The sequence below is a fragment of the Aricia agestis genome, chromosome 2 (genome assembly GCF_905147365.1).
Source record: "Aricia agestis chromosome 2, ilAriAges1.1, whole genome shotgun sequence".
Taxonomy (NCBI): Eukaryota; Metazoa; Arthropoda; class Insecta; order Lepidoptera; family Lycaenidae; genus Aricia; species Aricia agestis.
Window position 1 is genome coordinate 1,417,198 of NC_056407.1, and position 24,859 is coordinate 1,442,056.

Below are 24,859 nucleotides of genomic sequence, written 5' to 3' on the forward strand. Positions count from 1 at the left end.
GTTTTAAATGTGTTTTTTTTTGTGTTTATAGCTAGCTATCTTCTACTAACATTGCATATAATATTTATTCATTCCATTACATCTCATTTTTTTTCTATAAGAATGTGCCAAATCGTATGAAAAATTAGACTTTTCGCGCGGCCTCACCAACTAACGAAGAGATTTCGCGGGTACCGCACCTTTTCCCGAAAAAAAGTAGCCCATCTAATTTCCAGTAGTCCACTCTATTATTTACGACAAATAAAATAAAAAATCGCTCGAGTAATTCATGAGACAAGTCCGTTCAAATATTTAATAATTTTCCCAATTGGAACAAGTATTTCCTGAGATAAAAGCGTTCAAACGAATTTGCCATCAAAATAACGAAAACCTTTAACTTTTTTCCCGCTTTAAAAATCTTCTTTTTTTAAACGCATAGTATTAATGGCCTAGATTTAAGTAATTAGTGTTCGTCTCTGAGTGCGGACTGCGGCAGTAAGACTTATCAAGAGAATGTTGTAAAGAACTAACAGCTAGACTTTACATTACCAACCAAATTCGGTAAGTCGTAAATTCCTTCATACTATTATTATTGCGGTAGGTAAGTTACTAACATTTTTTAGTTTTTTGCAAACTTTTTAGATGTATAAACATTGACACTAAACAACATAATATTTATTTGTTGTCCGGCCACATCTAGATAAGGTACTTCCTCAGTGCAGGAAGTACCTTATCTACAACTACTACAACTAGATAAGGCACACCGCAGGCTGTGGTGGACGAGGTCCGGGTGTGCGAGTGGAAAACCCTCACTGTCACATTCTAGAATTGCAATGAAAATATTCCAAAACTATTATCATCAAATACCTCAAAGAGAGAATATTTTGTAGAGAATCAATGGGACTGTTCAATATTCATCACTAGACGCAGCTCAGATGCTCAAAACGTACTTTACACATGACAATACATCAAATTAGACTATTGTTCAATAAAACAGATAGGACGCAGAGCAAAGGTCTTGGTTGCAGAATTGAAGATGAACAAGAAAAAAGTGTAGATATTTTTTTTATAAAACTTGAAATATTCTTTAGCATAATATCGTAATACTCATATTTCTGCAAGCTTATCATATAACATATTCATGTAAGTTTGATTGCTCAGTTAAAACTTTAGTGAGTACCTCAAGACCTAGGTTTTTACGTGAATATATAATGTTTTAGGTCATCCCACGTCCTTGCGGTGGCGGGAACACTTTCGCCGTCGACGGCTCCAGTGGTCGCGCGACGCACGAGCGTTCAACACGTTCAAGTCTTTTGTATGGACGATCAAACAAACACATTTAAACTTTAAAGTACACTTTAATTTGCGAATACTTTAGTTAAAATTAAGTTCTTTATTTTTAAAATAGTATTTATTTAAGTTTTGTGATATTCTGTGATAGTGATAATGGTGCCCAATGCTCAATGGTTGTTTTTGATCGGAATCACAGCTTTGCAGATTTCGTGTAAGTTTGTTTTAGTGTTTATATAGAAATTGCACTCTTACAAGAATTTAACTAAGTATACTTAGTTTTAAACTTTCTACAGTGGAATACTTAATTGAATAATTAAACAGAACTATTTTGTTTTGCTCCATTTGTTTTGTTTTGAAATTATACTTTGATTAATGAAACTCATACATAAAAATTCTGTCTCATTAATTATATTATTCTTAGAATAATTTGGTATACTCTTATATTATGCTCAGAATTTAAAAAAGAGGTCATTTCAATATTGGAGTTACGTTATTTAAAACAAACAATAAACAAAAAATTGTAATGTTGCTCTAAAAACATTGTATGCAAGATTTTATTTGTAACTATAAAGTTGTATTTTTTAGAATATATTATACAAAAGTAGGTCATTCATAATGTCTTCAATAAAATACTTCAATGACATAACATACATAATAGCTTATACATATGCATTTACTTTCGAAACTACATTATACAGTATACCACCGAATAGGTCTCGAATGTCATCCAAATTAACACCTTAAACTACCACCGAACCATAGTCGTCATTGCCAGCGTATAAAGAGTCTACAATATGTATTTTAATTAAAGTATTTTAAATTATATTTTGTAAGTATTTTTAAATCCTTTTCTATGATAAAAGAACTTAAAAGTATGTTAAGACTTAAGTCTATTCTAGTCTTAAGTCTTGTCTTAAATCTTCTAAAAAGTCTTAAATTCGTATTATTAATGATAGAGTAAAATTTCAAGTGATTTTAACTGCAAACGGATATTATTATGTCAGCATAATTAAGTATTATAAGAATTCAATAAATATGGTATAGTTAATACGGATAAATTTAAGTTTTCGAGTGTGTATTATAAATATTTTTAAGGGTCTAAATGAATATTTTTTGTTGGGTTATAATTAATATTAAAAGCTCTTGTTTATTAAAGTATACAATTATTATTAGTCAATTAAAAATAACTTACTATTTATTGCAGTCGTAAATAACATTATTGAATAACGAATTCCGACAAACTGGAAGTCATAATTTAAATATTTATTGAATTCTTGTAATACTTAATTTTGCTATAATATTATACGTTTGCAGTTTTTAGTACACGATATTATTTAAATGAGAAAAAATTATTATTATTAAAGGTGGGCACGTTATACTATGTTTGTGTTTTTTCGTTGAGTAATATAATATATAATATTAGGCTAGGACTTAGAATCCTGAAAAAGGACACGACCATCGTAAAATGTACAAATCCCATTTATCACATAAACTATGTTGTACAGCAAAGTTGCTTGTCATATAAATTATATGATTTGCCTAATTAAATAAAGAAGCTGACCCGGCAAATGTATGGTCATATAAATTATTTCTAGTATCAATATTTAAAAAAACCGGCCAAGTGCGAGTCGGACTCGCGCACCGAGGGTTCCGACAGCTTAAAGGTATTATAGACCTGAGTATTTGGTATGAATTTCAATTTAATACCTCTACGCGTTTATGAGGAAATGGGTAGTAAGTTTAAAATTATTAAAAAAAAATATATTATGTGATGTAACTAAAAATTTATGGTTTTCGTAATTTTTCCTTTATCTATGCTATAAGACGTTGCTTCGTACCAAATTTCAAGATTCTGAGTTCACGGGAAGCACCCTGTAGGTTTTGATTCCCTTGCAAGTGTCGAAAATTTGCGGCATAAACGGCTGTATCTTTTGATTGCGTTGGCTTAGAAGTTTGATTTTTTCACAGCTTCAAGGGACTGTAGACCTGAGTAATTGATATAAATTTCAGCTTCATACCTCCACGCGTTCCTGAGAAAAAGGGTCTTGACAGACGGACGGACGGACAGACGGACAACAAAGTGATCCTATAAGGGTTCCGTTTTTTCCTTTTGAGGTACGGAACCCTAAAAGTAGATAAAAACCTATTCTCAGACCTAAGGAATATACTATCAGAGAATTTGATTACTAGCCAGATGGGGGACCCACGTATATGGGTTGCGTTACGTCAAACCCAGCCGACAGATCACAATTAACATTTAATTGACATCATCCGACCAAATGACGTTGGTCTGTCAACTGCCTAGGAATCAATTTCTTCGATGGTACAATACAAAATTTCATTAAAATCGGTTGAGTCGTTTTGGAGGAGTTCGCGCACAAACATTGTGACATGAGAATTTTATATATTAGATAAATAGTTTATCAAGTATTGGTTCCAGTCTATATACATTGAACTTGTGAACACGGCCGGCTACAAACTGCTTTCATGCCAGAGCCATATACAACGATTATCACTGACCAAACAACTTTGTTGGATACCTTAATAGGTTTAATGCCCAGCGCCCAATTGTCATGGTACCGCTCTGGTCTTAAAGGACCATGGACCATTTATAGGTTATTTCCAGTAGATATATTAATTATAAAATACTAGCTGTCCCGGCAAACGTTTCTTTGACATATAAAGTGTTTCGGTCGTCGGCAAACGTTAAGTGACTAAATAAGTGTGTCACCATGGCAACGTCCATCGCTATCCCGTCGCACAAACAATGGTCGCCGTCAGTCTCGAGTTGTAATAATTTACTATTATTTATTCAACAAATGCACTTAATAATATTATAATAAGTACCCAGTAGCCGATTCTCAGACCCACTGAATATGCATATAAAATTTGGTTAAAATCAGTAAAGCCGTTACGGAGGAGTACGCGGCCTAACATTGTGACACGAGAATTTTATATATAAGATTTTATAATCTCACCACAGTGTACCTCTAGAGCCTACAAGGTCGAAAACAGTTTGTCGAATCCATACAAATATTATGTATGGAAAAGTCTATGTGTCTGTCTGTTACCTCTTCATACCCAAACTGCTTTACCAATTCTGCTGAAATTTGTTCCCCCGTGAAAAATCCCGGGAACACATAGGATGCTTTTTATCCTGGAAAAATGTTCTGTTCCCGCGCGATAAACAAATTTTCGTATAGTGGAGTTGCGGGCGTCATCTAGTCGTCTATGACTATTATATATTATAATACTATTATATAAGACTATTATATATATATATATATATATATATATATATATATATATATATATATATATATATATATATATATATATATATATATATATATATATATATATATATATATATATATATATATATTATAAGATAACTAACTTGTTATAATATTCTCTGCTTTATTTATTATAGGTGCATCTAGATTGATAATACACATTGTATGCAGCGTAAAGGTGCTCCCTCGCCGGGAGCATTCGCTTGTAATGTAACGTTACAGAGGCGAGCATTACATCAGTGATGGAGGAGAACCGATCATTACCATGCGCACCTTGTAATGATGCAATGTGTAATATCTTGATACAACTTGTAACATCAATACCACGTGACAGTGAAGTAAACTTGCTATGGAATGCTCAAAGTCGAAACTCGAATCTATAATGTTACATTACACGCGAATTCTCGTCAGTCAGGGAATTGTAATGTAATGCTCAAAGACGAATCTATAATATTATTATATTACACGCGAATGATCTTCAGTCAGGGAGGTGGTATTGTAATGTAATGCTCAAAGACGAATATATTATAATGTTATATTACACGCGAATTCTCCCGGTGAAGGAGCACCTTTATAAAAATATTAATATGCATAATATTTTGTATGCAAATTGTTAATGTTTTGTGATACACTCGTTGTTTTAATAGCCGTAATAAATAATAAAATAACACTTTTTTCACTTAATACTCTCATCAAAATTAATTTATATTTTCGCACGACCTAATTAGTTTTATTTATTGTTTAAATTTAAACGTAAAGTGATTATTTAAATAGCAATTGTAATTATACAAAAGAACTACATAGTATCGTATTTCCTTTCTCTACTTATTATGTAACGCGTAAAATATTTTGCTCATTGTTATTTTGTACTAAAACTACTTTTTTATATTCCAAGGAAGTAGGTTGCCGTGGTAAATATAATATTTGCCAGAATTATTACAATAAGAGTGTACTTTATTTACTCATTGTATTGGCATAATTTGGTTCAAGTGTCCTCTTTTCGGCGTAATTTTGTTTAGTTTAAACACTTCAAGTAGCTATCGCCAAAGTCAATATTTAACGATCGGCGAAGTGCGAGTTGGGCTTACATATAAAGGCTCCTCTTAAAAATGTGATATGTTTTCTTTTCTGTTTAAACACTTACTAATAACCATATATGCTATCAAATTGTGGATAATATATTGATGTTAAATTTAATTTAGCGGCAACCAGTATGTATTTTCTATGATGCATGTAATTGCTGTCACGTTTTAATATCTACCCTAGTGACAAGTGGCAAGCGATTATCGTAAACGCTAAAAAAAGGTAAGCGATTTGACATAAGTCATCGCTTCGCTAGCGAATACTAATATCAAATCCCATACGTTTTGTGGCGTTGGCGTTTACGATAATCGCTTGCCGCTTGTCTAGACCCTCTGCTTAGATATTTTTTTCTAGCTACGACAGTGAAATTCCGCATGGCAAAAAACAGACAGAAACTTAAGTGTAAATACATAGTCTTTGATTTCGTAATATCTCTAAAAAGACGAACATACACTCAATAGAGTCTTAGTTATAGGGTAATAGTTTTTGACTGCGGAACCCTAAATAAGTTTAATATGATGGTGTATGCGTATAGTATTATCTCACCGCGTCATATGACTCCGCCTGTCTCTGAGGTTATCGATACTATTGCTAAATGAATTCAACCGTGACGATTCATTGTTGTAGCGACAGCAAATTAAGCTTTTGTTTGTTTTTTTTTTGTGCATTGTTTTATAGAGCATTGAAATTATATATTTTTTTAAAGAAAATTCTTTCAACCTTTTTGGTAAAAGGTGGCCCCGAGCGAGTTTCTTACGCCGGTTCTCCTCGCCGGGTTAGTTCCCGAACCGGTCGTAGGCCTCATGTAGACGTTCTAAAAGTGTTTAACTTTGTTAACCTATGTATTTAGAAATAAATAATTTGATTTTTTGATATACATAACAACATAACAATATTATATACTTAAGTAATTATGTCAAAGAAAAATTGTGATTGTTAATATTGTGTTTGTTTCTATATTATAGATATTTAGAGCATGCTTTATAAAGGCAGTAGAGATAACATAATAAGTATAGTGTTCTATACACAACACTACACTCGATATCAAATCCGGTGTACTCCTGTTTGGCCTAATTAGTTAGCAACAAGAATTAACATTCAGATAAAAATATAATATTTTAATTATTTATAAAAACATGCATAAATTTTGAAGGTCTACTCATCGTTTAATAGTTCAATGTCGCAATTTCCTTCATGAAATTATGTTGTAGGAAGCACAACGGAAACCTTTTAGATAATTATGGTTATTTTTGTGCAAGGTTATTTTTTTGATAATTGAAAAATTTTGTGCGTCTCATTATTATTATTCTATGGTATGTATTAAGCAACATTGCAGTTATGTAATAATTTTAGCAATTATAATATAATTTATTATAAGGAAACGTTTTTCGGATAATATATTATATCATATAGTATATATTATATAGTATATATTTAACGAGGAATTTGTCTGTCATGTAATGTTTCCAATATGCAAGACAAATACAAAATTAAAATGAATGGTCATTCGCTGTGTAAGATGATAAATTGTACTCGATGACGCCAACAGCTTCGTTGCGCCCAAAATTCAGCGAAATCGGTTCAGCGGTTTGGGCGTGAAGAGGTAACATACAGACAGACGCGCATCCAAATTTATAATATTATTAGTAAAGAGGTCACCCTAAAAAAATTACGTAATAAAACTACAATTTAATATATTTAACAAATATTTAAAAATAAAGCAGTTCCTTTGTGTCGTCTTACTACTTATGTCAACTTTTATGTAAACATTTCTTGTGTGCAATAAATGTAAAATAAATAAATATAATTTAATGTCTGTCCATTTTGCCGACCGTCCTCTCACACGCCACTTCCGATGTTACGTTGCTCTTACGCAAGCGACGTGTCGCTCTCACAAGCTACAAACAGACAAACAAACAAATTCCGTCCTCGGCCATGTAACTGGTTGCCCTTTTGTTGACCAAGGAGGTGTTATGTAAAACTTGACCGAGATATGTAACCTACAGCCACCGTTCTATAAATTATTTTGGTAACAGTGTGTTTTTGATATTTTTTAAATTGTTTCCGTACGCTCCTTGTTCCTCTGAAGTCTTTCTCAGGTATTTTTGATCAAAAATATTTTTTAGTTTTAAAGAATAAAAGAAACAAACTGGACTGAACAAGTAAGCTGAATTTATGTTGCAATAAACATAGAATTGGATGTACTCACAACAAATTATTATCAATATTGTATAGACACATTAGCAATGCTATGTAAACTGGAGAAAAATGGAGCGTTACTAATCAATTGAATAAACATAAAGAAATTAAACTTAAACACAATGTTTATATGTGAAAAACATACTAAACTCTCATTTAATTATTTATAGGCATGTTAAACTTCTGATTAATTATTACGTAGTGTTTAATGTGGTATCATATATCATAATATAACATTATATTTGGCAATGACACCGGCTTGTAGCCCTGACTGCTGCTGGGTGAAGGTAATACGCCTCTTATAAGCTCGTTATAATAATATTGTATATTGTTGTGATATAATATAATTAACAAATACTTTTCGAGTATGTTGTGAGGTCTAGAGTTTTTATTAGTTTAGGCAGAAGCTTGATAACGATTGATTTGTATAAGGCTTTAAATACATGTTGAAAAAGGCCTTGTTGCAAAATTACAAGTTACTCGTTAGTTAGTATAATGCTATAAAATGTATAAGTACAGAAGTACTATCACGATAAGTAAAGAGTACTATAATTATTATGTCCATCAACTATTTTTTAACACTTCACTTGGTCTGAATACATTTTTAATTGCTGTGTACTAACCCACAAAAAATTACATATTATCGCGTTATGCAGCCTGCATTCAAAATTTAACAAAAAAAATTGTGGGCAGAGGCAGAGAGAGAACAAAGACACAAATGCTTAAAAGCGCCTATAATAATTTACCATCAAATTCAATCATTAGTTTTTGATACACTTTTTGTAGTAGGTATATTACTTTATAATGAAAGCACCTACAACACTACAGGAGAAAAAAATCCTCAATGTAGTCTTATGTTATTAATGTAACGCACAACGCAATCGTCCGCATAACAATGTTAGTTGTTACTCTACGTTACTCAACCGCGCTGCCGCTGACGCTAAACTAACAGATTATATACCAAAATAACACAATAGAACATCTTGCTCACAGTGTTGTAGCAAAATTAGCTATGAAATTTTCAAGCTAGACTTTAGATTATTATTTATATTTAATTTTTTATCATAATTTATGTATTATATTAGCTGTCCCGGCATACGTTTATTTGCCATATAAAGTATTTCGCCCGTATCATTTTATTGAAGTGACTAAATAAGTATGTCACCATGGCAACGTCCATCGCTATCCCGTCGCACAAACAATGGTCGCCGTCAGTCTCGAGTTGTAATAATTTACTATTATTTATTCAACAAATGCACTCGTCAATATAAGAAGTACCCAGTAGCCGTTTCTTAGACCCATTGAATATGCATATAAAAATTGGTTAAAATCAGTAAAGCCGTTTCGGAGGAGTACGCGGCCTAACATTGTGACACAAGAATTTTATATACATAATTTAAGATATAGAGCTTGTAATGTCAAACGGTTTGTTACTAGCTCGTGATTATTTTGATAAAACTTCCCGAGTCGAAGCCATATTTTGTCAGTCACTATCTATAAGTAAGTACCTAATAACTTTTTATTTTTTATGTAATAAGGGGGCAAACGAGCAAACGGGTCACCTGATGGAAAGCAACTTCCGTCGCCCATGGACACTCGCAGCATCAGAAGAGCTGCAGGTGCGTTGCCGGCCTTTTAAGAGGTAATAGGGTAATAGGGGAGGGTAGAGAAGGGAAGGGCATAGGGGAGGGTAGGGAAGGGAAGGGAACAGGGGAGGGTAGGGTAGGGAATAGGGTAGGGGATTGGGCCTCTGGTAAACTCACTTACTCGGCGAAACACAGCGCAAGCGCTGTTTCACGCCAGTTTTCTGTGAGAACGTGGTATTTCCCCGGTTGAGCCGGCCCATTCCTGCCAAAGCTTGGCTCTCCCACGTAATAATTTTACGCCTACTGCCAGTATGCATCCGCGGTATTTATTATGACGTTTAAATCGGAGGTCGTGGGTTCAAGTTTGGTTGGAAGCAGTACACTAGAATATCTCAGAGGAAAAAAAGATCCAATAATGTATCAGTTTGTTGTTCCGCTAGTTGTGCCAACAGTCAAAGTTATTTGAGTGGAGAAACAAAATATACTATCCTTTTGTATTACGCACACACTTTGGCTACATAAGATGATTACACGGCCTTTGTTTTAATTTAACCACTGTCAAGTGTCAACTGACATCTTACCGCATTGCAATTAGTAGTAATTTCATAAGCGAGCGACACCTCCGGTCGAAAGCGAGGCGCAGGGAAAGTGTGACCTGCACGCTTTTCTTACAATACCAGAACAACCTTTGACATCGTGTATTAAATAAACAGAAAACGAGCAGATAGATCGATGCGATAAATGCTGGACATGGACACTCGATATAAAGCGGTAGCTTCTGTGCTACGCTTGAAACTCCTTTGATTGTAGCTCATCCCCGGTCCTTAAAATCCTCAACCCTTGGAACTTCTAGAAATCGCAAAAACTTTATAAAAATAAGTCATCTCATAATCGGTTAAAGTCATCACTCGATCGAGAGCCAGGTCCAAATGGTAGAAAAGATTTCTGACACTGGAGAGCGTCCTCTCGTACTAGACCGTAATTCCTTACTCCGGAGATCAGAATGTGACCTATATACTATATAGATGGAAAATACGTTAACGAATATTACAAAATACCTCATCTCCTTCCACAAATTATTATATTTAGACAAGTATCAAACTATAATATAGTATAGTTTGATAATATTATTAAATATAATAATTTGTATTACTGCAATGATTTCAAGCTGAACGGCAGCACCATCATAAAAGTTTTGTTCAACGTTTCTGTCAATATCTGATAGGACGTGTGCAACATGTGGGATTTTGGTCGGATTGTGTACTGTATGTGCTAGCAACGCCCTCTGCTCCGACCTTTACGCAATATTCCCTATTGTAATCACAATCCGAATTTAGACGAAGAGTATGTTGTAAACTATTCACATGAGATTCCGATGCGATAAATTATGAAACAGCAATTACAGAATTCGGGTCTAGTATTGCGTTGTATGACTTAGCGTTTTTATGTATACTTTTGGAATTATTATTGTGGTTGTAACTTGTAACTTATAATATAAAGGTTAATTGAGGCCAAGCGTTAAAGGTACAAGTGGAACTGGAAATTTGTTATAATAATTACGTTTCTCAATTATAAATACATTTTATTGAATTACATTTAGGTACATTAATATAATATTGCTTATTATTGGCATAGCAGTCAATATAGGTCCAATACTTTGGGTATTTAAAATACAATTTTACATTTCTGACAGAAATTAGTGGCTAACGTCTAAAAGTCAATCAATTAACAACGGTATTGAAAATATAAGCTTCATTAAAAAATCGGACAGCAAAAATTAGTAACATCTATTGAACAACGAGTCTTCGGTGGCAGAATTTGACAGAATCGAATCCTTTTAATGCTTCTTCCGTTAATATATCTAAACAAAGTTTTAGAGGTATCTATGGCAAATATTGAACATTTTTGCAGCTCACATATTATTACCATTGCATTCCATCAGGTGACCTGTTTGCCAGTTTTCCCTCTTATATCATAAAATAAATTTAAAATGAAAATAGGAGAGTGCTTAAACGTAATATAGGTCAGTAGTGGATGCTGCACTTAGTCGGTATTAATACTTATATCTACTTTTAAGAGAGTTTTTAATGCTAGTGTTTTTGTATTCGGTAGGGATCTAGTAGGTTTAAAAATTTATGCAATAAAACGATTTTTTGTAAAAAAAAGAGACCCTTACTAGATTTTGAAATAGGGCAGCCGCATTGTCCACTCGAGCAATTTTCCTCGGCCGAACGGATGTTCCAGAAGGTATAATAGTGTCGAAAGGCATTGCATCACGTATCGGCATGCAGTATGCTCCACCGGTGTCTCATTACGGTTGCGACACGCATACAATGAACGTGGAGCAACTCGCGCACCGTACACGGGAATCACTTTCGTTTGTTTTTCTCGTCATCTGTGAGAATGATTCACTTGTCTCTGCAGCGAAACTGTCACAGATTGCAACCGAAGGGTAAAAAGCAAATATAGAGCTTCGTCAAGCAAGTGCGGCATGTTTGTGACTTGTCACTGCGCATGTAGCTAAGAAAACTCATCGAGAGCTTGTCTTTAAATAGGGCTTAGTAGTGATGACAAGATTAGGCGCACTTAGATTACTATCCTTAGTTCGTATCGGCAGTACTCTCATCTCTATCTCAAATATGTTATTTGGTTTTCACTTTTCATGTAAGGTGTTATATATTAAACATTCTACTAAGTGCTTAAAATATAATATACTCGCAATAATTGATGAAGGCTTAAATACGTGGGAGAACCGTGCTTCGACATGAATGGGCCGGCTCGACCCGAGAAATACCACGTTCTCACAGAAAACCGGCGTGAGTGAGTTTACCGGAGGCCCAATCCCCTAACCTATTCTCTTCCCTTCCCTTCCCTTTCCATCCCTTCTCTCCCCTATTACCCTATTCCCTCTTAAAAGGCCGGCAACGCACCTGCAGCTCTTCTGATGCTGCGAGTGTCCATGGGCGATGGAAGTTGCTTTCCATCAGGTGACCCGTTTGCTTATTTAAGGGGGCAAACGAGCAAACGGGTCACGGGTAATGAAATCATTAAAAAAAATTGATACGCAATATTATTTAGCTCGATACCTGCTTCCATAGAGTTTCATAGCTTCTACATGTTATAATACGTTCAAGAGACAAGATATTTGACTATAGGTACAGTTATTTTAATAACTGTTATTAACACATTATAAAATTTCCGCTTTCTACTTTCCCAAATAATATAATTTTCACCCAAAAGATATTGCGATTGTTAAAATATTTCTCTGTCATAATATTATAATTGACGATATGCTAACAATCATGGTATCATAAGATATAACCAAGCTACGCTCATATATAATATTAAATTAATATAATATTATAAAGACTGCGAATCAAGTATTTTTAGTTAAATGTATGTTAAACAATTGTCATATCGTATGTTAAAAAAACTTATTTTAAAATTGACTAAAATGACTAAGTTTTATTAGTTGTTTGGGGATATCGCTGCTTTTTAAGCGTAATAATTATTTAACTATTTCCTGTTAGCTTCAGATTCTTAAAGTCTGTATTATTATTTTAGTGCCTTGGATATTTCATTCGAGGCACCAAAATTAGATTCCAGACTTTGGCACTGATATCTATGGCAAGTTTTGTGGTACTTTTATCGTAGTGTGTTCTGTGTGCTCGGCTGGCGATAAACTGTTGCGCCGTAACGAATAATAGATTCGTCAAATCAGATCTTCCGATCTAAATCCTGTTGTTTGGTGTAAAAGAAGGACTTCCTTTCTAGCAAAATACTATTTGTTTCAGTATCGAACAGCCAGCGGCAGAATGCGGTGCGCGATGACACAGAGAAGCCGCAGTCAGTCCGGGACCTGTTCAACACCTCCTCCTGTATCCCCCCGCCCTACCGCTGCCCGCACCCCCGCATGCAGTACTACCTCTACACCAGGTTTGTAGCTTCTAGAAACTATTAGTAACTAGACGTTCCGTGCGGCTACGCCCGCGTAAATTAGATATTTCACAGAAAAATTAGTCCACAAAAAAAGCCTATGATCCTTCACGTGGTCTACTTCTTATTTGATCCAATTAACAGAAAAAATGCTCTAGTAGTTCGTGAGATAAGCCCTTTCAAATAATTTCCTCCGTTTTTTCCACATTTTCCTCTATTTCTTCGCTCCTATTAGTCTTAGCGTGATAAAATCTAGCCTATAGCCTTCCTCGATATTTCTTCGCTCCTATTAGTCTTCGCGTGATAAAATATAGCCTATAACCTTTCTCAATAACTGGGCTATCTAATACTGAAAGAATTTTTCAAATCGGACCAGTAGTTCCTGAGATTAGCGAGTTCAAATAAGCCCTTTCAAATAATTTCCCCCCGTTTTTTTTCACATTTTCCTCTATTTCTTCGCTCTTATTAGTCTTAGCGTAATAAAATATAGCCTATAGCCTTCCTCAATAAATGGACTATCTAATACTGAAAGAATTTTTTAAATTGGACCAGTAGTTCCTGAGATTAGCGCGTTCAAACAAACAAACAAACTAACAAACTCTTCCGCTTTATAATATTATAGTATTATAAAGTATATCGCTAAGTGTATCACTAAGTGATATTATCATTACTAAGTCATGACAACACAAGCAGTTAATTACCAACCATTTAAGTAGTTTCCAAATAGTTTACATTTATATATCTTATACTGCCTTTCCTAACCGTCTTCAGCTCTGACCTCTTACAGAGGTTTAGATTATGTAAAGGAATATTTAGGTCTAAAATTTACCACTAGGCACTAAGCTTTGTAAATAAATGCTTCTCACATAATATCTGGGCATTAATTATAATAAAACATGTTTTGTAAATATTGGATACTAAGAAAAGTTTTCGTGTTTTCGTTACATTACAATAATATGATTGCAAATGGAACTACAAACCACAACAGCTCATTATGCAACGTTGTCCAAATCTCTCATCCTCAATCAAAACGTAATTTACGTTAAACTGTTCGACAGTGGAGCACTTTCTTGATAACTACTTTTATTTTTATCACATCAAATAAGTAGACTTTATAGTCGCTAGAGGTATAAAAATACACGCCCTGATTGCCTCATTATATCTTCATATTATACTAATTATTACATATTGTATAATATATTATGATTGAATTTTTTTATACATCGTACTCATTTATATAGGAAAAATAAAATATTTCCAGAAATAATGAACAAATTGGTTTAACATAGAAACGCGGTTGATACCTTGTGGTTAATTTCAGACACTACATACACAGTATATCTGGTCGCTGTTAAGCATTAGTGTCCTAACCCACAATTTTTTTTTAATAAATTTTGAATGCAGTCTTGTTCTAAATCATTTATAGAACATAACTGCATTCATAACTCAATACGTAATTTTTATGTGAGTTAGTACACGAATGCTTAACAGCGTCCATCTAGCCTTATATCTCATTCTAGAATTCATAGGATTCATGTTTTTGGACATATAAGTAAGGAGTAATAGTATAAGTTTAAATAACTTAACCCGATTCTCGACTACGTAAATGTCACGTACGTTCAATACAAAATATGTAGCATGTTTTTTTTATGAAATAAGGGGGCAAACGAGCAAACGGGTCACCTGATGGAAAGCAACTTCCGTCGCCCATGGACACTCGCAGCATCAGAAGAGCTGCAGGTGCGTTTCCGGCCTTTTAAGAGGGAATCAGGTAATAAGGGAGGGTAGGGAAAGGAATAGGGTAGGGTAGGGGATTGGGCCTATTCGTGTCAATACATCCTGCATTATTAAAATCAAACTAGTAGTTTAGACATGCTAGATCAGGGGTCACCAATTAGTTTCGCTCGGGGTCCGTTTTAAGAAATAAAATGACCTTCGCGGTCCACACATTCCAAAAAAAATTAAACAAGATAATATGTATTTTACGAAAATTACAAATGTGTTTGTTTGTATCAATAAGGAAAGTGACAATTTTTGTTGCTACATGTTCATCAGTATATCGAGACCGAAATTAATTTTTAACGAAGTTAATCTTCGAACAGGCTTGGTCCGCACACGACGGGTCGGCGGTCCGGATGCGGACCGCAGTCCGCCATTTGGTGACCCCTGTCATTACCCTTCCTTTTATCTTAACTTCGCCGTAAAAACGCATTAACTAAAATGTTTCAGGACAACGCAAGAGATGGGAGAACTCATCAACACTCTGGACAACAAGTCCCTCACCAAATCCAAGTTCAACGTGAAGCATCCCACCAAGATTGTCGTCCACGGCTTCGGCGGTGGCAGGAACCTCTCCCCTAGCACAGACATGAGGAACGCGTACTTCCAGCGAGGAGATTACAACATCATCATAGTGGACTACGGCACGCTAGTCAAGGAGCCCTGCTTGGGACAGGTTGTTGTTAGCTTTCAGTCTATTTGTCTATCTATCTGTCTGTTTGTTTGATCTTCACCGCTGAACCGATTTAAATAAAATTTGCTTTGAGATTATTTGAATCCCGGCATAGGATACATACAAGTTATAGACCTGAAATATGCAGGGTTAAGTGCTTTTAAATACATAAAATAAACAGTAAGGTTTTCTACAGTTATAGTGCTGATCCACCAACTTTTAAACTAATAACTTGTTACAAATGGTACACATAGCGCCACCTACTGACTGAAATAATAACTTTCTGCAAGAAGGTAACGCCTGGCAGGCGGCAGCAAAGATTATGTTTTAAAGTTTGGTAGGAAGTACTTATTCATTAAATGGCTAGTCCTATGTATGGTAAAATAAAATTATAGTAAGGATATATCCGGTAGCTACTAATAGTACGTCTTGTATGGTGTAATAAAAATATATGCGGCCGCTCCGTGTAGAGAGGCTTTGCATTTAAAACTGCAGATACTAATCCTCCCAGACACTTTAGTACTAAGCCGTCCATTTCCAGATAGAGTGGGCCCCCCGCTTCGCGAGCATGTGTATCGCGCAGCTGGTGGAATACCTCCAGTACCACCCGGTGAAACCCTATCCCCCGGAGAGGATACACACCATAGGGTACAGCGTAGGAGCCCACATCCTGGGCCTGGTGGCTAATCATCTGAGCGAGGGGAAACTGGGAAGGATTACTGGTGAGTATGATTTTAGTATTGATATTCTGATATGGACGGACGTAAAATTATTTCTTTCAGAAAATTGACTTTGGAAATCTCATCAATGGGAACCAGTTTAAGTGCCCTAAAGCTGGTTTCCGTTTTCATTTGAACTCCTGACGGAAACCAGTGACAAATGTGGCATACAGTGTATTTTGTGTGTTCTATTTAATGCGATCAAGGATCGAACCACTAGTCCACTAAAAATGTATCTAGTTTTTATACTAAGTCTTAGATATTATTCAACAGTCACTTTAAAATCTATCTATGAATATCATTCACTTATCCTGCGAACTCTTGATTAATCTCAGCTGTCAAACTCAAAGACGTACCCTCAAACCTCCAGGCCTGGACCCAACCATCTTCTTCTACATGGGCAACAACCGCTCCCGCGACCTGGACTACACTGACGCGCTGTTCGTGGACGTGCTGCACACCGGAGCGGGTATCCTCGGCCAGTGGGGTCCGACGGGACACGCTGACTTCTACGTCAATGGCGGCTCCAGCCAGCCTGGCTGCGCGCATGACACTATATTCCGTGAGTGTTAAGACCATTACTTGGCAAGCAATGAATGCAAAGTGGTCGTTAAAATAAAAAGGTCTGCTTATATTATGATTAACAACAACAAACCTGCGAGAGTAGACTGTTTTGAAGTGTTAAGTTTAAAAAATTAATAAGTTTTTGAATTTTTGCTTATGGATAGAATAATGCCTATTTAGTTTATTTATTTTTAGCTTTAGTGTAATTTCTGCTTTTCGAGTAATCATAATTTTGTAGTCGATTATCACGGCAAGTACAACACCACGTACAACAGCTGTAGTTACAAGCAAAGGTTACAAGTTACAACTCAACATTATTTTGAAGCCGAATGAAAAAGTCGGTGCTGCCCTCTATTAAAATATTAGGACACTAAGTTGTCATGCGAATGAATGCATACGGCATGGCAGTGCGGAGTGCCGTTACGTACCGTCGGCACACACGTCATGACACAAATGAATACACGCAACACACAAAATTATCTATGAAGTTAGTTCACGCTTAATATCATAGATGTCGCTACATAGTAAATAGAAATGGAGAAACTTTCATTGTTCCCGGATACCTGAATGTTTTCGAAAAAGAAGATTGACGTGGACTTTAGAGTCCACGTCAATCTTATGCTAGTACCTATCAATTTCATGTTAGTAAGTAGTAAGTACCTAATAACTACGTACGTAGGTAGGTACGTAGTTGTTAGGAAGTAGCATAGAATAGAATAGCAAATACTTTATTTGTACAACTAAACTTAAACTTAAAAAACACAATAAAGGAAAAATATGTACAAATAGGCGGTCTTACTGCTAGCAGCAGTTTCTGCCAGACAGGTTGTCTGGCAGAAAGCTTAAAATTAAAATTAAAGCATAAAATTAATAATTAAAATATAAAGAATCGCTTCCACGCAGCTATTATAGGAATCGGTCGAGGAGCAAACGGGTGCAGTGCTTGCAGTATCGCAAGATACTACATTCTTAAAAAATCGGCCAAGTGCGAGTTAGACTCGCGCACGAAGGGTTTCGTACCATAATAGAGCAAAATTAGGCTGAAAGTTGTGTTTTTTGTATGGGAGCCCCCTTTAATTATTTCATTTATTTAAATTTTATTATAAATTATTAAAGTCAAAATAAAACTGAGTATTTCGTGAATATTTCAATTATTGATATCGAACAAAAAATAGCAAAAAAATAATGTTTGTTGTATAGGAGCCCCCCCTTAAATATTTAATTTATTTTGTTTTTAGTATTGTTGTTATAGCGGCAACAGATATACACAATCTGTGAAAATTTCAGAAGTCTAGCTATAGCGGTTCTTGAGTTACAACCTGGAGACACACAGATAGACGGACAGACGGACAGACATCGAAGTCTTAGTAATAGGGTCCAGTGCTCTAAACCCACTTTGCATCTTCTAGAAACCTTATCCTGCGACCACACCAAGGTGACGCCGTACTTCATCGAGTCCATCAACAGCCGGACGGGTTTCTGGGCGGGGCCGTGCCCCAGCCTGTTCTCCTACCTGGTGGGATGGTGTGAGCCCAGGGACACGGAGTACGTGCTCATGGGGGAACATGTCACGCAAAAGTAAGTTTATTAGCGTGTATGTCTGTCACTGTATCAATCATAGGCTCAATTTCACCAACGACTGTTAAAGTTAGGTAACTAGAGATCGCCCAATGGTCGAAATTCGATATTAATAGCTTCACCGACATTAGGACTACTACCTATATTTTGTAAAAAATATATTTGACTATCATATTTTTTTTTAATTCTTGGCTCTGGGACTCAGCTGATCTCAGACTGGCCGTGTAAGCCAAGCATTGTCTAATAGTATCTAAGATTCAATAAAAAAAAACTATAATCCATTTTCAATTTGTCACCTTCTTGTCAACAGACTTCAACCATAAATAAAAGAGTATAATTCGTATGTATAGGCTTGTCACTCAAAAATCGTTTTTTTTTCTAGTGTGTGTGTAATGTTTTATTTGTTAAAAAATTGTATGATAAAAGCATAATTTCAAAATAATATTAGCTCGATGCACTCCTTCACCATATAAACTATAACTGTGCAAAATTTCATTCACCTACGTTTCCCCATTTTTCGTCAAAAAGGATATAAAGTTTTTGGCTCACGTATTAATATTATATAGATGCTCGAATTAGTGTCATATTACCTCTTTCGTTTTTCATACGAATGAGAGAGAAGACATGACATTTTAAAAAGCTGGTAACACTAACAGAGGTTGATAAAATTGAGCCTCAGGATTATAATTAACAATTATTCATTTCAATTCACTATTATTATTAGTCTGGTTGTCTCCGGAGAACGGCCATGTGTCAATCGTCATTGGAAGATTATCAATTTAGAAATAGTCGATACCGCCTCGCTTCAACTGCAATACTATGCTTCTTCTGCACCACTCTACAATTGAAATGAAAGTGCAGTATTGACAGCTCAGATTATAGATGGGCTTGCATTATCAATATTCATACGTGGGAGAGCCATGCTTCGGCACGAATGGGCCGGCTCGACCGGAGAAATACCACGTTCTCACAGAAAACCGGCGTGAAACAGCGCTTGCGCTGTGTTTCGCCGAGTGAGTGAGTTTACCGGAGGCCCAATCCCCTACCCTATTCCCTTCCCTACTCTCCCCTATTCCCTTCCCATCCCTACCCTCCCCTATTACCCTATTCCCCCTTAAAAGGCCGGCAACGCAACTGCAGCTCTGCTGATGCTGCGAGTGTCCATGGGCGACGGAAGTTGCTTTCCATCAGGTGACCCGTTTGCTCGTTTGCCCCCTTATTTCATAAAAAAAAAAAAAAAAAAAAAAAAAAAAAAAAAAAAAAAACAGAACATGCTGAGAATCGTACATTTTTGTTCCAAGAACAGTTGTAAGAATCCTACAGTTTGAATTAGGTTTGCCACGAGGTGTCATAACTTTTTAACATAATTTTGGTTGGTCTGTCGTACTTACGTAGCAGGCATGAGACGTACTGAGTATAACGGCCGGTTAATATTATTCCAATCCAGTAATCCAATCCAACGCTGGATTACTAGATACTGGAATAATTTAAATAGGCTCTGGAATGCACTTTAATGTCATTTAGTGCATTCCAGTGTACCCCAGTACCAGTTTACATTAATTCAGTAGCAATCCAACGTTGGATTGTATTACTTGTTTTGAATAATTAAGAGAAAACAGAGCTACCTACAAATGAATTGTAGACATAGAGAAGTTCTTACCGCATTTCTCCTTTTCAGAGCTCGAGGTGTATACTACGTGACGACAAACGCTAACCCACCGTACGCGAGAGGTTTCCCGGGAAAAGCGAGGAGACTCCGGTCCGCACCGCCATATAGATACTACTATTAAATCCAAACTTAAGTGTTTCAGACCCTTTATTCTACGCGTAAAAAAACTCAGGTGGCCTATCTACATCTAGCCACATAGATCTAATGATCTTTTCATTAGATCTATGTGGCTAGATAATTTTGTTAATCATCTTCAGAATTTCATCAGCAGGCTGCTGCTGCTGACTTCATATTAGCTTTCATTTTGAGTTCAATAATAGATATTATAATATTTTTCAGAATCCTCGCATCACTACCTGTAAATTATAAAACCTCAAAGTTTGAATACTCAAATACATGATCAAAAGGATAGAATAAAATTACGAATGAATGTTTTTGGTATGGAATATTACTAACTAATAGAATTTCTTAGTAAGTGTGGAATAAGTAGTCATTAAAGTAATTTCTTTATAGTGTTAAGTACATAGCTATAAGTTGTTACCGATACAAAGGGTTACCAGTAGTGTTAGAACTATTATAATTTATAGAATTGTGATTTTATAAATAAGTAGATAATTCAAATTATCTTAGTTTTACTATTAATTTAATTTGTTAATAGATCAAAAACTGATACGATTTGAAGTCTATATTATTCTTTAAATGACAATTTTTTTCCATTTTACTTCGTTCGAAATTGGATTATTGTTGGCAAAATGTTTTGTAAATATATTTTAAGTAATTTATTATTTATTCGCAGCTGGTGATTTCGGGTATAGAATTAAATCGGTAATAAATGTACATACAATGTTGATATTTGTTTTATTTTGTTATAAATTAAACACGAATAGTTTCAAACATATATTTAGGAAGATAATGATATCCCATTTATAATTATTTACAAACTCAGTAACTTACTAGATTCAACTATTATTAACGATACAAATAATTGTAACAAAATTATTATCTGTTTCACAGCCAACAGAAACAACACCTATAAGTAAACCAAAAGCACAAAATAAGCAATGACTTATTTAATGTTTAATTAAATAAAAAATTTCGCTTAAAGGTACCTAATTGTCCAAATAATTATTATCTTTCAACTATTTAGACTAAAATTTTTATTTAACGAAAAATTGTAGTGACCATTGAAATACTTTATTGAAAATTGTGTTTTCTCTCTTGGATATGCTCTAAAAATCAGTTACTAAAAATCTAATTTTTCTACTTACGTGTATGGTATGCAAAATGATATTAACGTTGATAAATAATTTCTAATTACAAAGCTATTATAATATCTAAGATTCACAAAATTCTACTATTTACACAATGTATATTATAGGTAACGCCACTTTTACGCCACTAGCGCCAGTTTTGGTAAAAATTAATAAAATTTCATAATAATATTAATATTTCTGATTTTTCGTTTTCATGGATAGGCGTAACATTTATACAAATATATCTCAGTATCTACGCGATAGCCGGGTTTTGTTATTGAAAGAATTAGTGGATAGTACTTTAATGCAATATAATATACTGGATGTTCCTTCGATTATAAAATTATTATGTACTCGGTACTCCAGCAATATAATACGGTCGAAGCAGTGCCGTAAATAGGGCGGTGCCATCGGTGCCCAGGCACCAGGACCAGGGAGGACTCTTATTTTTTCGGTTTGCTCCCAATAAGTACCCGCTGCGCCCCAGAGATGTTTCCCAATGTAGTAAAAAATATCCACAGCCGAACATAATATAACCTCCTCCTTTTTTGAAGTCGGTTAAAAGACAAGGGTGCAGCTATAGAAGTTCGCACAGGGCGCGAAAAAGACTATTTACGGCACTGGGTCGAAGGATGTTTTGCAAAGATTCATGTAAATATGTCAGCCAATTTACAAAGAAACAACGCACCAATTTTTACATCTACAAACTATGTAGTTGTGAATGTCAGGATTTAAGCAATAAATATCTATTTATACCTACAAAAATACTAATCTACATACAAGAATTTACAAAAATTTGGTATGTTACAAATGAGAGTTAAGAAGATGTAAAGTAACTCAACTATTGTTTAGATTTATGTTGTGCGTAATTTTGGTTTACAATTTACATACATGAATGATGAAACAATACGTGGAAAGTGATTTTTGGGAATGAATTTGTCCTAAATAAATTAAATAACTATACCTAAGCCAAGCTTTATAACTTATCATAGTCTTATCAGAACAAATATAATATTATAATCAAGATCTGGAGTCTGAACAAACTGATTACGAAGTTGTTCACCGACCAGTCTACTATAATTATTAGAAATTGTGTCTAATTACTAATTACTCATTAGCGTATTGGTATCTTTAATATTATTATAATTTAATAATAATTAAAAACGAAATATGTGATAATTATATATTTCGTAACAATGAATTGGAAGAATTGATTAGCAGATAAAAATATTAATAATATATCTTTACATTATGTATTTTTATTTCTCTAGCATAATAATACTACAATATTATTTGTAAATTTGTTGTTTAAATGTATATAGTCTCCACTATATACATTTAAACAACAATAATAATAATTATTATTATACAATTTTTGGTATATCATAATATCACCTAGCCTACCCAAAAATGTATTCTTGCCAAAATTCATAAAGAACATTTAAATGCTTAACCTTAAAACATAGGCCTTCTGAAACATTGCCTTTAAATAGATAAAATTAACTCAAACATCAAGCAACCAAATTAAAAAAAATCATAAAAGTGACAAAAATGTAATTAAGTACTATAATATAAAGAGGACTCAACAATTATAATATTATTATAATCTAAATTTAAAAATATACCTAATGAAAAATATTTTATTACATGCAAAGTAATATTTTTAAATTGAATTTAACAAAAACTTACAAGTCTACTTATGAGAAGCACTATTTTACAGCTCTAAAACTTTGCCTACAAGCTCCGTCTTGCATGCAGAATATAAGATGAATGGATCAATGGACAAATTAGATGGATTTTTTTTAACAAAGGATTTGATCAGGCCATGTCTTGCCCAGAAGTTCTATCACGACTGATACTGACTATCCATCATCGTAGTCCGCATAGACTGACTTTGAATGAATTTATCTGAAAACGCAACAAAGGATTGCCAGAATGTGCCCACGACCAATAACACTCAGACGTATGTCGTTAAAAAGAGCTTTTTGCGACTGGCATTTGTTATTATGGGAGTCGGACTCTTATTGCTGTGGGATCAAGTTATAGCTAAATGAAATGAATAAAATATATTTTATTGTAAATTAACATCAGCTGTAACTTTCCATACATGTGACAGGCAAGTCGGAGCGTGTAGCCGGGGCATAAGACTCAAAGCAAATCTCTAAACATCGTTCTAATCAGTAATTGACAAATCAGTGCCTTCGCAAGAATACTTTTACTTACATTTACCTAAATGTTAAAGTCCCCACATACGTGGAGACCGATCCGGCCGTGTGTAATGTGTATGCCTCTTGAAACACGGTAACACGCATCGGCCTGCGTCAGTTCGATCGAGCTCGATCTACGGATCTACCTCCACGTATAAGAGGTTTTTTAGTGTCAAATTGTACTAGCACAGAGCCGAGACGAAACAAGGAGAGTAAGAGGAAATAAAGCAACATCAACCCTAAATCTACGACGGAAGTGCAATGCCTATATTTTTTTACCTTCTGAGATATAAAGAAGTCCGGGTAATAGTTATTATGTGTCTTTGTAGTATAGTAGGTACAGCCAATGGCTTGCTTTATCTTCAGAAAGAAAATGTGCATTATGGTGGACATAAGAATTACTTTGCTTTGCTTCTGCACTAGTATAAATTGACATGAGTTTTAAATTACTTATTCGTATTATTATTGATAAGATCTATAAGTTAAATAGTGTATTTTACATCTAGTAATATATTGCATGTTAATATGTTTATGTACATTTATTGCTAAACTATTAAGAAATAAAATAATATTATATTATATTTATAAATTTTTGTAAGCATTGAGATTCCTGATTCTTACTTTATTCTGAAATATTTAACCTAATAAAACCAAAAGACATTGGTAAAAAATAAAAATAGACTGAAAAATAAAAAATAAACTCTACATAGTTATGAGAGGCCCACTTGTGCCGATCTCTATTAAAGTTAATCTTTATTTAATACATTTTTTATCTCGTTCTTCGTATTATTATTAACATATAAATATATTATAACGAACCTAAAAGTTTGCACAAACAGAAAAAATCGGCCAAATGCCTATTTTTTTAACGGAAGCTTAATTATAAATTACTATATTTACAGCTGAGTATTTCGTGAACATTTCAAGTGCTACTCGTATTGCCGTTATTGATATCGAGCAAAAAATAGCAAAATAATCATGTTTGTTGTATGGGAACCCCCCTTAAATATTTTTTTTTTTTTTTTTTAGTATTTGTGGTTACAGT

The 24,859-nt window shown here is 34.4% G+C and overlaps 1 protein-coding gene across 1 annotated transcript; it reads left to right on the plus strand.

Moving 5' to 3' along the window:
- Positions 1-1,414: 1,414 nt before the first annotated feature.
- LOC121736065 (phospholipase A1 member A) lies at positions 1,415-20,475 on the plus strand. The gene is made up of 7 exons (XM_042127114.1): positions 1,415-1,483; positions 13,231-13,372; positions 15,602-15,827; positions 16,366-16,546; positions 16,914-17,105; positions 18,517-18,685; positions 20,364-20,475. The coding sequence occupies exons 1-7, from the start codon at positions 1,426-1,428 to the stop codon at positions 20,473-20,475; spliced, it is 1,080 nt and encodes a 359-aa protein (XP_041983048.1). The 5' UTR covers positions 1,415-1,425.
- The last annotated feature ends 4,384 nt before the right edge of the window (positions 20,476-24,859 follow it).